At 43.4% G+C, this 14,633-nt stretch overlaps 1 protein-coding gene across 8 annotated transcripts in view; it reads right to left on the bottom strand.

Moving 5' to 3' along the window:
- Positions 1-14,633, bottom strand: part of AUTS2 (activator of transcription and developmental regulator AUTS2) — a 1,469,010-nt gene that overhangs the window by 843,856 nt on the left and 610,521 nt on the right. For all 8 annotated transcript variants that reach the window (XM_056556468.1, XM_056556464.1, XM_056556466.1 and 5 more), the window contains one exon: positions 105-140. In XM_056556468.1, the coding sequence (XP_056412443.1) occupies positions 105-140 (36 nt within the window). The remainder of the gene's footprint in view (positions 1-104; positions 141-14,633) is intronic.

The raw sequence follows: 14,633 nt of genomic DNA, 5'->3' as shown, positions 1-14,633 counted from the left end.
AGCAGAAGACACAGGTTACATCTTACAAATATGCTGGGGTTAACCTTAATATAAATATCTACATTCTATGGCCTCACAGTGTATATTGAAAAAGTTGCACTTACAAAGTAGCCTGTTCCCAAGCTGGAAGCCGCTGAGCTCTGCAATAGAAAACAGAAAGGAAAACTAAGTGGAAAATCAGTGTTGTGTTTTTAACACGTTCCAACCAGCATAACTCATTACCACCACTTTCCATATTATTTCATCACCATATCACAGCACCAGCATGCTGGCCCTTGTCATTCGCTACTGGAACAAGGAAAGCATTGCTTAATTCCCCTTTCCCTGACTTTCCCTCCTCCTTTAAATCTTTTAGCGGTTTTGGGATGCTACGTGTTATGTACTGAATTCCAGGCTTCTGCCGTGGCCGTAATTGCCAATTTATTTGACAGGCAGCTGGGTAATGATGGCATTTCGCCCTGCACTGAGACTAAGCAGACACTCATCAAACTGCCTCCCTGACTTCCTGACATTCACTGCCCTGATCCCAAGTTACTGTGTATTGTGGCCACAAAGTGGCATGAGGGAGAAAAAGAACAGACTAACTTCAAAAAGGCAAATTCTACAGGGCTTGGATGACTTTTTCAGTGTGTGACCTGCTTGCCAATTGATTCCCCGGGGGTCAGAGGAAAATGAGGCATGTTGTAAACATAATTAGTAGTCTAAGATGTGAGGAACGTGTGGGCACAGCCAGGGAACTAAAACATCAGGCAGCTGCAGACTGTAGAATTACCAAACTTCGTACTATTTCATCATTACAATAAGATCATAATATTTGCCCGTTTCAAATTTCTAATAAAAGTTGGATTGGATTGTCAGCCAGTCATATTAACTCTTTTCCAGAACATTTATCTTGTTGCCTGTATAGCATTATCTTACAAATAACTGAAGTTGACTAAAATAAATACTATCAGGAGTTTGTTCTTTATAGCATATGAGAAAGGATTTCTAGTCCATCCTTCACCCCCTTAGTGGTAAGTTCTAATTTCTCCTACAGTTTTGCACAAGAGCTCCCCCAAAATGGAATAATTAGGTTTAGGTTTATATGTGGCTGATGAAACAAGGGGGGCTGGTATATTTGTTTTGTACTAGCTACATTAGTACTGGATACTCTCAGACACTATTCACTGCCTAAATTCTATGCATGGTCTAGGTGAGGCCTGCACATTGTTAAGCCCTACAGAAAGGGTTATCCGGTGAAAAGATTATCCTTTGAAAGGGAGGAGGGATGGGTTAGAACAATACCCATTCTACAATATTTAAAAAAGAAACCTCAACTCACCTTCAGCCCTCCCACAGTACCCCTGATGTCTTGCTCCAGTCCCAAGCTGCTATTATCTTCCTGAGGTGCAGCACAATGCTTGGGCTCAGAATGACGTTGGAGCCCAGTGTATCATACTGCTGCTAAGCCAATCACTGGCTGCAATAATGTCCTATCTCGGTTAGTGATTGACTTAGTGGCAGTATGACACACTGGGCCCCAAAGTCATTCCAAGCCCAAGTGTCATGATGCAACTAAGGAAGAGAATAGCAGCTAGGGACTTTCGAAAGACACCAGAGGCACCACTGGAGGGCTGGAGGTGGGTAAGTTTATTTATTTAAATACTGTAGAATGGACATTGTTCTTATTTGTTACTAGAGACATATACAGGACAATTAGGGAAACTCTAATCTAAATAAGGGTCCTAACCCGAAACAAAGTCAAATTCACTGAATTGGACCCGAAGTACATCTAGAAGATTCGCTCATCTTTACATATGATGACATGATGTCATAGTGGATAACATTATGTTTAGCCAGGATCTACACATCTTATTGGCAACAAATACATGCTTTTCAGTTCAGAGAAACTGTAGTGAGTTTACATATTGCTTTAAAATAATTTTAATAGGTATTTAAAGGGGTATTCCAGGCAAAACCTTTTTTTATATATATCAACTGGCTCCGGAAAGTTAAACAGATTTGTAAATTACTTCTATTAAAAAATCTTAATCATTCCAATAGTTATTAGCTTCTAAAGTTTTCTGTCTAACTGCTCAATGATGATGTCACGTCCCGGGAGCTGTGCATGATGAGAGAATATCCCCATAGGAACTGCACAGCTCCCGGGACGTGAGTCATCAGAGAGCAGTTAGACAGAAAACAACAACTCAACTTCAGAAGCTAATAACTATTGGAAGGATTAAGATTTTTTAATAGAAGTAATTTGCAAATCTGTTTAACTTTCCGGAGCCAGTTGATATATAAAAAAAAGTTTTGGCCTGGAATACCCCTTTAATTTAAATAGAATTCATAGTAGGTCAGGTTAAGCCATGAAGATACACTTTTGCAAAAAGCAACAACACTGTTGGAACAGTGCTGTGCAATAAGGTCAGCCCAGTACACCATTTCTGCTTGGTTAAAAATCCTAACCTCCTAGCTCTTTGACCACCAATCTTGCAGGACCTTGACCTGTAATATGCAACAGTGTACTGTAAGTGCTTGAATCACTGGAGTGGGCCCTATAAACTCCCTATAACCTATTACTGAATTATGTAAAATTACCAATTCATAATCTGTAACATGGTTCCCAGGGCTCAAGTCCTGCAGGAATTCATGGGAATGGAGTTCCTGCACTTTTTTCACAGCAGGAACGCAGTTCCCATTGGCAGGAGTCCTGCAGGATGAGCCCTTAAAGGGTTACTCCGCCCCTAGACATGTTATCCCCTATCCAAAGGATAGGGGATAAGATGTTTGATCGCGGAGGTCTCGGCTGCGGCATCGCAGACATCCGATGCACGGAGCGAATTTTGCTTCGTGCCGGATGACCGGAGATGCAGGGCAGAGGCTCGTGACATCACAGTAATGCCCCCTCAATGCAAGTCTATGGGAGGGGGCGTGACGGCTGTCATGCTCCCTCCCATAGACTTGCATTGAGGGGCTGTGACCGTGATGTCATGAGCCTCTGTCGCTGCACCCAACACTCTAAATGAACGCCAGGAGCAGCAGGGAGAACGGGGGGAGGGGGTCCCCAGCGGACCCCTGGGATCAGACATCTTATACCCTATCCTGTGGAAAGTGGAAATCTAGGGTGAGTTCCCACACTTTTTTTTCCCAGGACTTGACCCCCGATGGTCCCCACTCACCATGTGCCATTTATAATACTGTTTTTTATTTATGTGGTATAGGAGATTTTGGCCACATCATACGGTTAAAACCCCCGATTACTAATAAATCATGTACTAATACTCAATCTGGTTATGTTGCCACGTTGGCTGTGTAAAGGTGCCGAATTATCTGCATTTACTGATATCTCTAAATAGTTTTATTAAGAATAGAATGACAGCTGTAATAAAAATGCATTTTATTTTATGACAAAACATCAATTGTAATATTTTTGGAAAAAACAAAGTGTCTTGATAACATGCTGGTTATGAGTTATAATTCTGGGAAATAATTCTGTGAAGTGACTTGAATTAAAACTGTTCCGCATACAGTGATGATTACAACAGTAATGGGCAATGACTGAGGTATTATACAGTAGTTAGAATCCCACATAGGTAAAAGAAAATGTAGTAGCTAATATTGTTATTAAATTTATAATACTTCTTCAGATTATTCCATTCAAGAGGCAATAAAAACTGTTCTGTTAACTATCCGCACATATTATCAGCGGGGATTGTTGATTTGTATTAATGTCTGTTATAAACAATTGGGAATAATGTCAATGTCTTTTCTTCTTCGAAATGTAAAATCTCCCACATGCAAATATGTGTATTACTAGGGAGAGAGATGGGTGGCACAAGGGCTTTGTTATACATATTTGTCCTGACTTTTGTTTATGCAGGTCTGAGTGAACGAGGGAACAGTGGGTATCATTTCAATTTCTGATGTCAACATCAAATTACTTATTTAATTTCATGCCTGGTGAAGCATCGTATAGCTACATGCAGAATCATTTCACTTCATTTGTTATGCTGTGTTTTCTCGGCGATTGGCTTGCCTTCCAACTGACAGCTTTAATTACGACAAGAATTTGATTGCACTGCTGAGGAATTAACATAAAGCAACAAAGCATTTAAGGAGCCAGACTTACAAAACAAAAATAGGCATCGGAAAGCCCATCAACCTTCCTAAATACCGGCTGCCTGTCATTCTTACACTGCCATACAGCATTTCAGCGAATGCGTACTGTTTGCCTGCCCGTTTGCAGCTATGGTTCCATACTGTTAATGGACAAAAAACATTGACTTAATTTTGATACAATATTTTAAAAATAAATACCAAGAAAGGACTCATATGCCCTATTAGAGCAACAGAACATCATGAGTGGGGGAGTTTAAAGCAGACAGCTGTTGCCCAAATATTTTATCTTCAGCCATTCATTTGAGTAAAGGTAAAGCTACATTCACACTACGTTTTAAGCATACGCCTAATGGATTGTTCAACAACAAAACTGGATACGGTGCAAAAATGAGCCGACCAGAGTCTCATTCTGACTTTGGCCGGCTCATTTAAATGAATGGGATGTGGCAAGGGTCCAGCAGGGATACAGCAGTGGCTAGTTTTTAAAGTTCCCCATAAGACCCATGCCCATTCATTTAAAGGGGTACACCCCTGGAAAAAAATATATATTTAAATCAACTGGTGCCAGCAAGTTAAACAGATTTGTAAATTACTTCTATTTAAAAATCTTAATCCTTCCAGTACTTCACTGTGCTCTCTGCTGATACCTCTTTCAATTTTTGGGACTGTCCGGAGCAGGAGAGATTTGCTATGGGGATTTGTTCCTACTCTAGACAGTTCCTAAAATGGACAGAGGTGTCAGCAGAGCTGATAAGTACTGGTAGGATTAAGATTTTTAAATAGAAGTAGTTATCTGTTTAACTTTCTGGCACCAGTTGATTAAAAACATTTATTTTTTAAATAAAATGTGACAAAAAAGCAGCATTTTTTGACTTTTTTATTTTTTACGTTTACGCTGTTTACCGTACGGGAACATTAACATGTTTTGATACTTCGGACATTTACGCATGCGGCAATACAAAATATGTTTATAAAAAACATTTTTTTACGCTTTTTGGGGGTAAAAGGGGAAAAACGGACGATTTTCATTTTTATTGGGGAAGGGGATTTTTCACTTTTTATTTTTACATTTTTCAAATTTTTTTTACACTTTTTGTTTCCTCATAGGGGACTATCTATAGCAATCATTTGATTGCTAATACTGTTCAGTGCTATGCATAGGACATAGCACTGATCAGTATTATCGGCTATCTCCTGCTTTGGTCTGCCCAATCTCAGACCAGAGCAGGAGACACCGGGAGACGAACGGAGGCAGGTGAGGGGACCTCCGTCCACCATTACAGATGATTGAATCACCATGGCAGCACTGCGGGTAATCCGATCATCTATTTTATCGTGCGTTTTGCCGCAGATGCCGTGATCTGTACAGATCACGGCATCTGAGGGGTTAATGGTGGACATCAGCGCGATCGCAGATATCGGCCATTATCGGCGGGTCCCCAGCTGCCGGAACCTGCCGTGTATGACGCGAGCACCGCTCCAATGCTCGCGGTCATACACAGGATGTAAATGTACCTCCTGGTGCGCGATGTACCGCCAAACCAGGACGTACATTTACGTCCGAGGTCGTTAAGGGGTTAAATGAGCCGGTTGAAGTCAGATTGTGACTCCGGTTGGCTCATTTTTCACTGTTTTCACTGTATCCAGTTTTGTTGACGAACTGAAAACCGTGCTCTGAAGCAGCTTTCAGTCTGGCAATAAAAGTTCTACTGTGCAGAAATGAGCCAATCGGAGTCACAATCTGACACCAGCCGGCTCATTTGAATAAATGGGATGCGGTACAGGTCCGGCTGCCATAAAATGTAATGTGAATGCACTCTAAGGGAAGTTTTAACCAGAGCTCTTGTTCTGGCAGACCTGGCACATCAACATATTATCTGGCCAGCTATTTATATAAATAGGTAGCATGAAATACTACACATTTATGGCAAGTCCCAACTTCCTACAGTGATAACAGCTAAACCTCTGATCAGGGGTTTCCACCTACAGTATAAGGGTCAGATGATCTCTGGGCCTCATTGATCATAACTTAAAGCATGGTCTCTTGCCCCTTTACTTCCAGTGGTACAGCCAAACATCATACTCTTGCATGGCCTCACAGTTTCTTGCATGCTCCTGCATAATGCCTGTTACCCTATAGTATACAAGCACTGAAGCACTGAAGTTAGATGAAATGCTGACAACTGTAAAGTATGAGATCTCAGCTATGTTATTATGTGCATGTCTGTCAATACATTGCTGACAAATTACAAATGGAAGACAGCAGTATTAACCTCTTCAGGACGCAGGGCGTATGCATAAGCCCTGTATCCTGAGTCCTTAAGGACGTAGGCATCCAGTAGGCATCCCGGAACATCGCCCAGTGATCTGCGGCGATTCCAGGTCATACAGGTCTCCGGCTCACTGTACCCCTCGTTACATTCCTTGAGGGGTGTAGTTTCCAAAATAGTATGCCATGTGTTTTTTTTTCTTTTTTTTTTTTTTGCTGTTCTTTCACCATAGGGGCTTCCTAAACGTGACATGCCCCCCCCCCAAAAACAATTTCAGCAAAATTTGCCTTCCAAAAGCCAAATGTGACTCCTCTTCTGAGCATTGTAGTGCACCTGCAGTGCACTTGACGTTCACAAATGGGGTATTTCCAAAAGATGGGGTTACACATTTTTGGGGACATTTTATCCTATTAACCCTTGTAAAATTTGGGGAAAAAACTGCATTTTAGTAAAAAAAAAAAATAATAATTCACACATGCAAATTTAACAAAAAGTCGTCAAACACCTGTGGGGTGTTAAGGCTCACTGGACCCCTTATTACGTTCCTTAAGGGGAGTAGTTTCCAAAATAGTATGCCAAGTGTTTTTTTTCTGCATTTCTGGCACCATAGGGGCTTCCTAAATGGGACATGCCCCCTAAAAACTATTTTTAAAAAAACACACTCTTTAAGATCCCATTGTCGCTCCTTCCCTTCTGGGCCCTCTAGTGCACCCACAGAAGCACTTGACATACACAAGAGATATTTCCTTTCCATGAGAGAGATTGGGTTACAAATTTTAGGGTGATTTCTCTCTTTTACTCCTTGTAAAAATTCAAAAACTGGGTCTACAAGAACATGCGAGTGTAAAAAATGAAGATTTTGAATTTTCTCCCTCACTTTGCTGCTCTTCCTGTGAAACACCTAAAGGGTTAAAGGGGTACTCCGATGCTTAAACATCTTATCCCCTATCCAAAGGATAGGGGATAAGATGCCTGATCATGGGAGTCCCGCCGCTGGGGACCCCGGGATCATGCACGCGGCACCCTGTTTGTAATCAGTGCCCAGGGCGTGTTCGCTCCGGGACTGATTACCAGCGACCGCAGGGCCGGCGGCGTGTGACGTCACACCTCCACCCCCGTGTGACATCATGCTCCGCCCCTCAATGCAAGCTGACGGGAGGGGGCGTGATAGCTATCATGCCCCCTCCCGTAGGCTTGCATTGAGGGGCGGAGCGTGATGTCACACGGGGCGGAGGCGTGATGTCACACTCCGCCCGCCCTGCGGTCGACCATAATCAGACCCGGAGTGAACACGCTCCGGGCACTGATTACAAACGGGGTGCCGCATGCATGATCCCAGGGGTCCCCAGCGGCGGGACTCCCGCGATCAGGTGTCTTATCCCCTATCCTTTGGATAGGGGATAAGATATTTAAGCACCGGAGTACCCCTTTAACACACTTACTGAATTACTTTTTGAATTCTTTGAGGGGTGCAGTTTTTATAATGGGGGCAATTTCTAATATGAAGGTCCCTCACATCCACTTCAAACCTGAACTGGTCCATGAAAAATTCTGATTTTGAAAAGATTTTTGAAAAATTGGAAAATTGCTGCTGTACTTTGAAGCCCTCTGATGTCTTCCAAAAGTAAAAACTTGTCAACTTTATGATGTAAATATAAAGTAGACATATTGTATATGTGAATCCAAATATAATTTATTTGGGATGTCCAATTTCCTTATAAGCAGAGAGTTTCAAAGTTTAAAAAAATGTAACATTTTCAAATTTTTCATCAAATTTTTCGTTTTTCACAAAATTATTGAAATTATTGAATTATAATTCACAAAATTATGCAAGTATTGATGAAAATTCGCCACTAACATAAAGTAAAAAAAAAAAAACATTCTCGGAATCAGAATGGAAAGTAAAAGCATCCTAGAGTTATTAATGCTTAATGTGACAGTGGTCAGATTTGCAAAAAAGGCTGTGTCCTTAACCCCTTAAGGACCGAGCCCTTTTTCACCTTAAGGAAAAGGGGCTCGGTCACTTTAAACATTAATAACTCTGGAATGCTTTTAGTTATCATTCTGATTCCGAGATTGTTTTTTCGTGACATATTCTACTTTAACTTAGTGGTAAAATGTTATGGTAACTTGCATCCTTTCTTGGTGAAAAATCCCCAAATTTGATGAAAAGAATGAAAATTTTGCATTTTACAAACTTTGAAGCTCTCTGCTTGTAAGGAAAATGGATATTCAAAAGAATTTTTTTTGGGTTCACATATGCAATATGTCTACTTTATGTTTGCATCATAAAATTTATGAGTTTTTACTTTTGGAAGACACCAAAGGGCTTCAAAGTTCAGCAGCAATTTTGAAATTTTTCACAAAATTTTCAAACTCGCTATTTTTCATGGACCAGTTCAGGTTTGAAGTGGATTTGAAGGGTCTTCATATTAGAAATACCCCATAAAAGACCCCATTATAAAAACTACACCCCCCAAAGTATTCAAAATGACATTCAGTAAGTGTATTAACCCTTTAGGTGTTTCACAGGAATAGCAGCAAAGTGAAGGAGAAAATTCAAAATCTTCATTTTTTACACTCGCATGTTCTTGTAGACCCAATTTTTAAATTTTTGCAAGGGGTAAAAAGGAGAAAATTTTTACTTGTATTTGAAACCCAATTTCTCTCAAGTAAGCACATACACTCACCTTCTGCTGCTGCTCTACGATGCCGCCGCACACGTCAGTCCCTCGCTGCCGCCGTCGCTCCTGGGGCCCCGATCCCAACAGGGACGCCGGGGATCGGGGTCCCCAGCACCCGGGGTGCACGTCCCGCACCCGCTCACGTCCTCCGGAAGAGGGGCGGAGCGGGTTGCGGGAGTGACACCCGCAGCAGGCGCCCTGATTGGTCGGCCGGGAAATCAGGGCGACGAATCAGGGCGATCGTGAGGTGGCACCAGTACCACCTCACCCCTGCTGGCTCTGGCTGTCACTGGAGACCCGATTGACCCGGAATCCGCCGCAGATCGCTGGACTGAATTGTCCAGCGATCTGCGGCAATCGCCGACATGGGGGGACATAATGACCCCCCTGGGCGATATGCCGGGATGCCTGCTGAACGATTTCAGCAGGCATCCGGCCCCGGCTCCCCTCCGGCTAGCGGCGGGGGCCGGAAATGCTCAGGGCGTATCCATACGCCCTCGGTCCTTAAGGACTTGGAAACGGGGGTGTATGGATACGCCCTATGTCCTTAACCCCTTAAGGACCCGGGCTTTTTCCGTTTTTTCATTTTCAATTTTTCCTCCTTAACTTTAAAAAATCATAACTCTTAAAAATTTTCACCTAAAATTATATATAATGGCTTAATTTTTGCGTCACTAATTCTACTTTGTAATGACATTAGTCATTTTACCCAAAAATCTACGGTGAAACGGGAAAAAAAATCAATGTGCGACAAAATTGATGAAAAAACACTATTTTGTAAGTTTTGGGGGCTTCTATTTTTACGCAGTACATTTTTTGTCAAAAATGATACCTTATCTTTATTCTGTAGGTCCATAAAATAAAATAATCCCCTACTTGTATAGGTTTGAATTTGTATCACTTCCGAAAAAAATCATGAATACATGCAGGAAAATTTATACATTTAAAATGGTCATCTTTTGACCCCTATAACTTTTTTATTTTTCTGTGTTCAGGGCGCTTTGAGGACTCATTTTTTGCGCCGTCATCTGAAATTATTAGCGGTACCATTTTTGTTCTGATCAGACTTTTTGATCACTTTTTATTCACTTTTTTGTGGTATAAAAAGTGATCAAAAATGCGCTATTTTGGACTTTGGAATTTTTTTGCACGTACGCCATTGAACGAGCGGTTTAAAAAGCGGTATATTTTTATAAATCGGACATTTCCGCACGCGGCAATACCAGATATGTTTATTTTTATTATTATTTACATAATGTTTTTTTTTATTTTTGAAAATGCCGGGTGATTCAAACTTTTATTAGGCGAAGGAATAATTGAAAGGGTTAATGATTTTTTTACACTTTTCTTATGCAACATTATAGCTCCCATAAGGGGCTATAACATTGCATTTACTGATCTTTTACACTGATTGATCCATCTCCATAGGAATGGATCAATCAGTGTTTTCGGCGATTGAATGCTCAAGCCTGGATCTCAGGCTTGAAGCATTCATTCGGCGATCGGACAGCACAGGAGAAGGTAAGAAGACCTCCTCCTGTGCTACAGCTATACCTCACTTCCCCTATACCGCGGCGATCCCGAACAGCTCCCTGAGCTAGCCGGGCACTTTTACTTTCGTTTTTAGCCGCGCGGCTCAGCTTTGAGCGCGCGGCTAAAGGGTTAATAGCGCGCGGCGATCAGTGCCGCACGCTATTTGAGGCGGGTCCCGGCTTCACTATGACGCCGGGCCCGCCGCAATATGATGCGGGGTCACCGTGTGACCCCGCGTTATATCGCAGGACCGGGACTCATGACGTATGCATACGTCATGGGTCCTTAAGAGGTTAAAGGGTTAAAGGGGTACTCCGGTGAAAAACTTTTTTTTTTTTTTTAAATCAACTGGTGCCAGAAAGTTAAAAAGATTTGTAAATTGCTTCTATTAAAAAAATCTTAATCCTTCCTGTACTTATTAGCTGCTGAATACTACAGCGGAAATTCTTTTCTTTTTGAAACACAGAACTGTCTGCTGACATCACAAGCACAGTGCTCTCTGCTGACATCTCTGTCCATTTTATGAACTGTCCAGAACAGCATTTGTTTGCTATGGGGATTTCCTTTTACCCTGGACAGTTCCTAAAATGGACAGAGATGTCAGCAGAGAGCACTGTGCTCATGATGTCAGCAGAGAGCTCTGTGTTTCAAACGGAAAATAATTTCCACTGTATTATTCAGCAGCTAATGAGTACAGGAAGGATTAAGATTTTTTAATAGAAGTAATTCACAAATCTGTTTTACTTTCTGGCACCAGTTGATTAAAAAAAAAAAAAGTTTTTTACCGGAGTACCCCTTTAAGGTGAAAATAAGCTGCGTCCTTAAGGGATTAAGAGTGCAGCTATAAATGTGCCTGGAGTAAAGGTCATGAAGTATCTAAGATCAAGAAGACTGAAATATATAAGAATGTTTTGGTCTTAGACAGAAAATTCATGTAGGCATTTGGAACCCTCACATGAGTTTTACTTATAGCAACAGTATGTCAGCTATGGATTTTTTTTAAAAATCTTCTGGATAAGATACAATGGGGAACAATTATAAAAACTTGTGCATAAAAACAGTGGAGTAGTTGCCCATAGTAAACAATCACATTCCAGCTTTTATTATTTTTTTAAAATAGCTGGGATCTCATTGGTTGCTATGGGCAACTACTACACTGTTCCTTTGCGCTTGTTTTGATAAATGTTCCCCAATAAGTTCAGGAGTTGGAACACAACAGTGCAGCGGAATCAAAGTTATGAAAAGGGAATATGTAAAATTCTCAGAAGTCATGTAACAGTAACATAGTTCATAAGGTCAAAAAAAGACCAGAGCCCATCAAATTCAAACTATATCCCTAATGAGTCCTTACTGAGTTGATCCAGAGGGATGCAAAAAAAAAAAACCTTATACTTGAGGTAAAAATTCCTTCCCGATTCCAAATATGGCAGTCAGAATAAATCCCTGGATAGACCTTCTGTCCCTATAGATCTAGAATCCACAACCCAGAATGTTTTTATTCTACAAAAATACATCCAGACCCCTTTTAAATGATTTTACCAAGTTAACCATTACCACCTCCTCAGGCAGAAAATTCCACAGTCTCACTGCCCTCACTGCTCTAACCGTATTACTCTGGTTGCCTGTCTTTGAACCCTCTCCAGCTCCACTATATCTTTCTTGTACACTGGTGCCCAGTAGTGTACACAGTATTCTATGTGTGGTCTGACTAGTGATTTGTACAGTGGTAGAATTATTTCCTTGTCGTGGGCATCTATACCCCTATTGATGCACCCCATGATTTTATTTGCCTTGGCAGCAGCTGCTCGACACTGGTCACTACAGCTAAATTTACTGTTAGCTAAGACTCCCAAGTCCTTTTCCTCGTCTCAAGTGTGCTCCCATTTATTACATAATCACAGCCTAGATTTTTCCTTCCCACGTGCATAACCTTACATTTATCTGTGTTGAACCTCATCTGCCACTTCTCAGCCCAAACCTCCAACCTATCCAGATCCATTTGTAACAGTGCACTGTCCTCTATAGTGTTTACTGCTTTACAGAGTTTAGTATCATCTGCAAAGATTGCTACCTTACTATTCAAGCCCTCTACAAGGTAATTAATAAATACATTAAATAGAACAGGACCCATGACTGATCCCTGTGATACCCCACTAGTAACAGTCACCCAATCAGAATAAGTACCATTAATAACCACCCTCTGTTTCCTATCACTGAGACAGTTACTTACCCACTTGCACACATTTTCCCCAAGCCCAATCCCTCGCATTTTATGCACCAACCTTTTATGTGGCACCATATCAAATGCTGTTACGCCGAGCGCTCCGGGTCCCCGTTCCTCCCCGGAGCGCTCGCCTCATCCTCGTTGCTGCAGCGCCCCGGTCAGATCCACTGACCGGGTGCGCTGCGGTACCGCCTCCAGCCGGGATGCGATTCGCGATGCGGGTGGCGCCCGTTCGCGATGCGCACCCCGGCTCCCGTACCTGACTCGCTCTCCGTCGGTCCTGTCCCGGCGCGCGCGGCCCCGCTCCCTAGGGCGCGCGCGCGCCGGGTCTCTGCGATTTAAAGGGCCACTGCGCCGCTGATTGGTGCAGTGGTTCTAATTAGTGTGTTCACCTGTGCACTCCATATATATACCTCACTTCCCCTGCACTCCCTCGCCGGATCTTGTGGCCCTTGTGCCTAGTGAAAGCGTTCCCTTGTGTGTTCCTAGCCTGTGTTCCAGACCTCCTGCCGTTGCCCCTGACTACGATCCTTGCTGCCTGCCCCGACCTTCTGCTACGTCCGACCTTGCTTCTGTCTACTCCCTTGTACCGCGCCTATCTTCAGCAGTCAGAGAGGTTGAGCCGTTGCTAGTGGATACGACCTGGTCACTACCGCCGCAGCAAGACCATCCCGCTTTGCGGCGGGCTCTGGTGAATACCAGTAGTGACTTAGAACCGGTCCACTAGCACGGTCCACGCCAATCCCTCTCTGGCACAGAGGATCCACCTCCTGCCAGCCGGCATCGTGACAGTAGATCCGGCCATGGATTCCGCTGAGGTGCCGCTGTCAAGTCTTGCCGACATTTCCACGATGATCACCCAACGAAATCACCAGCTGGCATACTTGACCACCGTGACACAGCAACTGAAGTCACAGATACAGCAGCTGCTGTCACAGACACAGCAGCTGCAACTGGAACAACCATCTCCTCCGCCGACTCCTGCAACTCCTCCCCAGCGTCCGTCCGCTCCTAACCCCTGCTTGTCCCTGCCGGACAAATTTGATGGGGACTCTAGACTCTGCCGTGGTCTCCTTTCTGGAAAGGCCTTGTCTTGGGCCACACCGCTCTGGGACCGCAATGATCCTGCCACAGCCACAGTCCAGTCCTTCTTCGCTGAGGTCCGTGGTGTCTTCGAGGAGCCTGCCCGAGCTTCTTCTGCCGAGACTGCCCTGCTGAACCTGGCCCAGGGTGTTTCTTCTGTTGGCGAGTACGCCATTCAGTTCCGTGCTCTTGCTTCCGAGTTGTCCTGGAATAGTGAGGTCCTCTGCGCGACCTTTAAAAAAGGCCTATCCAGCAACATTAAAGATGTTCTGGCCGCACGAGAAACTCCTGCTAACCTACATGAACTCATTCATCTTGCCACTCGCATTGACATGCGTTCTTCCGGATGGCGTCTGGAGCTCCGCCTGGATATGGACTTTGTTCGCACGAGGCGTTTTTTCCCCCCGGCTCCTCTCTCCTCTGGTCCTCTGCAATCCAATCCTGTGCCTCCCGCCGTGGAGGCTATGCAAGTTGACCGGTCTCGCTTGACACCTCAAGAGAGGACACGACGCCGCATGGAGAATCTTTGCCTGTACTATGCCGGTATCGAACACTTCCTGAAGGATTGTCCTATCCGTCCTCCCCGCCTGGAAAGACGTACGCTGACTCCGCACAAAGGTGACACAGTTCTTGATGTCAACTCTGCTTCTCCACGCCTTACTGTGCCTGTGCGGATATCTGCCTCTACCTTCTCCTTCTCTACTATGGCCTTCTTGGATTCCGGATCTGCAGGAA

Source organism: Hyla sarda, chromosome 2, assembly GCF_029499605.1.
Source record: "Hyla sarda isolate aHylSar1 chromosome 2, aHylSar1.hap1, whole genome shotgun sequence".
In the NCBI taxonomy this organism is placed as follows: domain Eukaryota; kingdom Metazoa; phylum Chordata; class Amphibia; order Anura; family Hylidae; genus Hyla; species Hyla sarda.
Note: the sequence above shows the minus strand (reverse complement) of the source record. Positions and strands in the feature narration are given on the sequence as shown.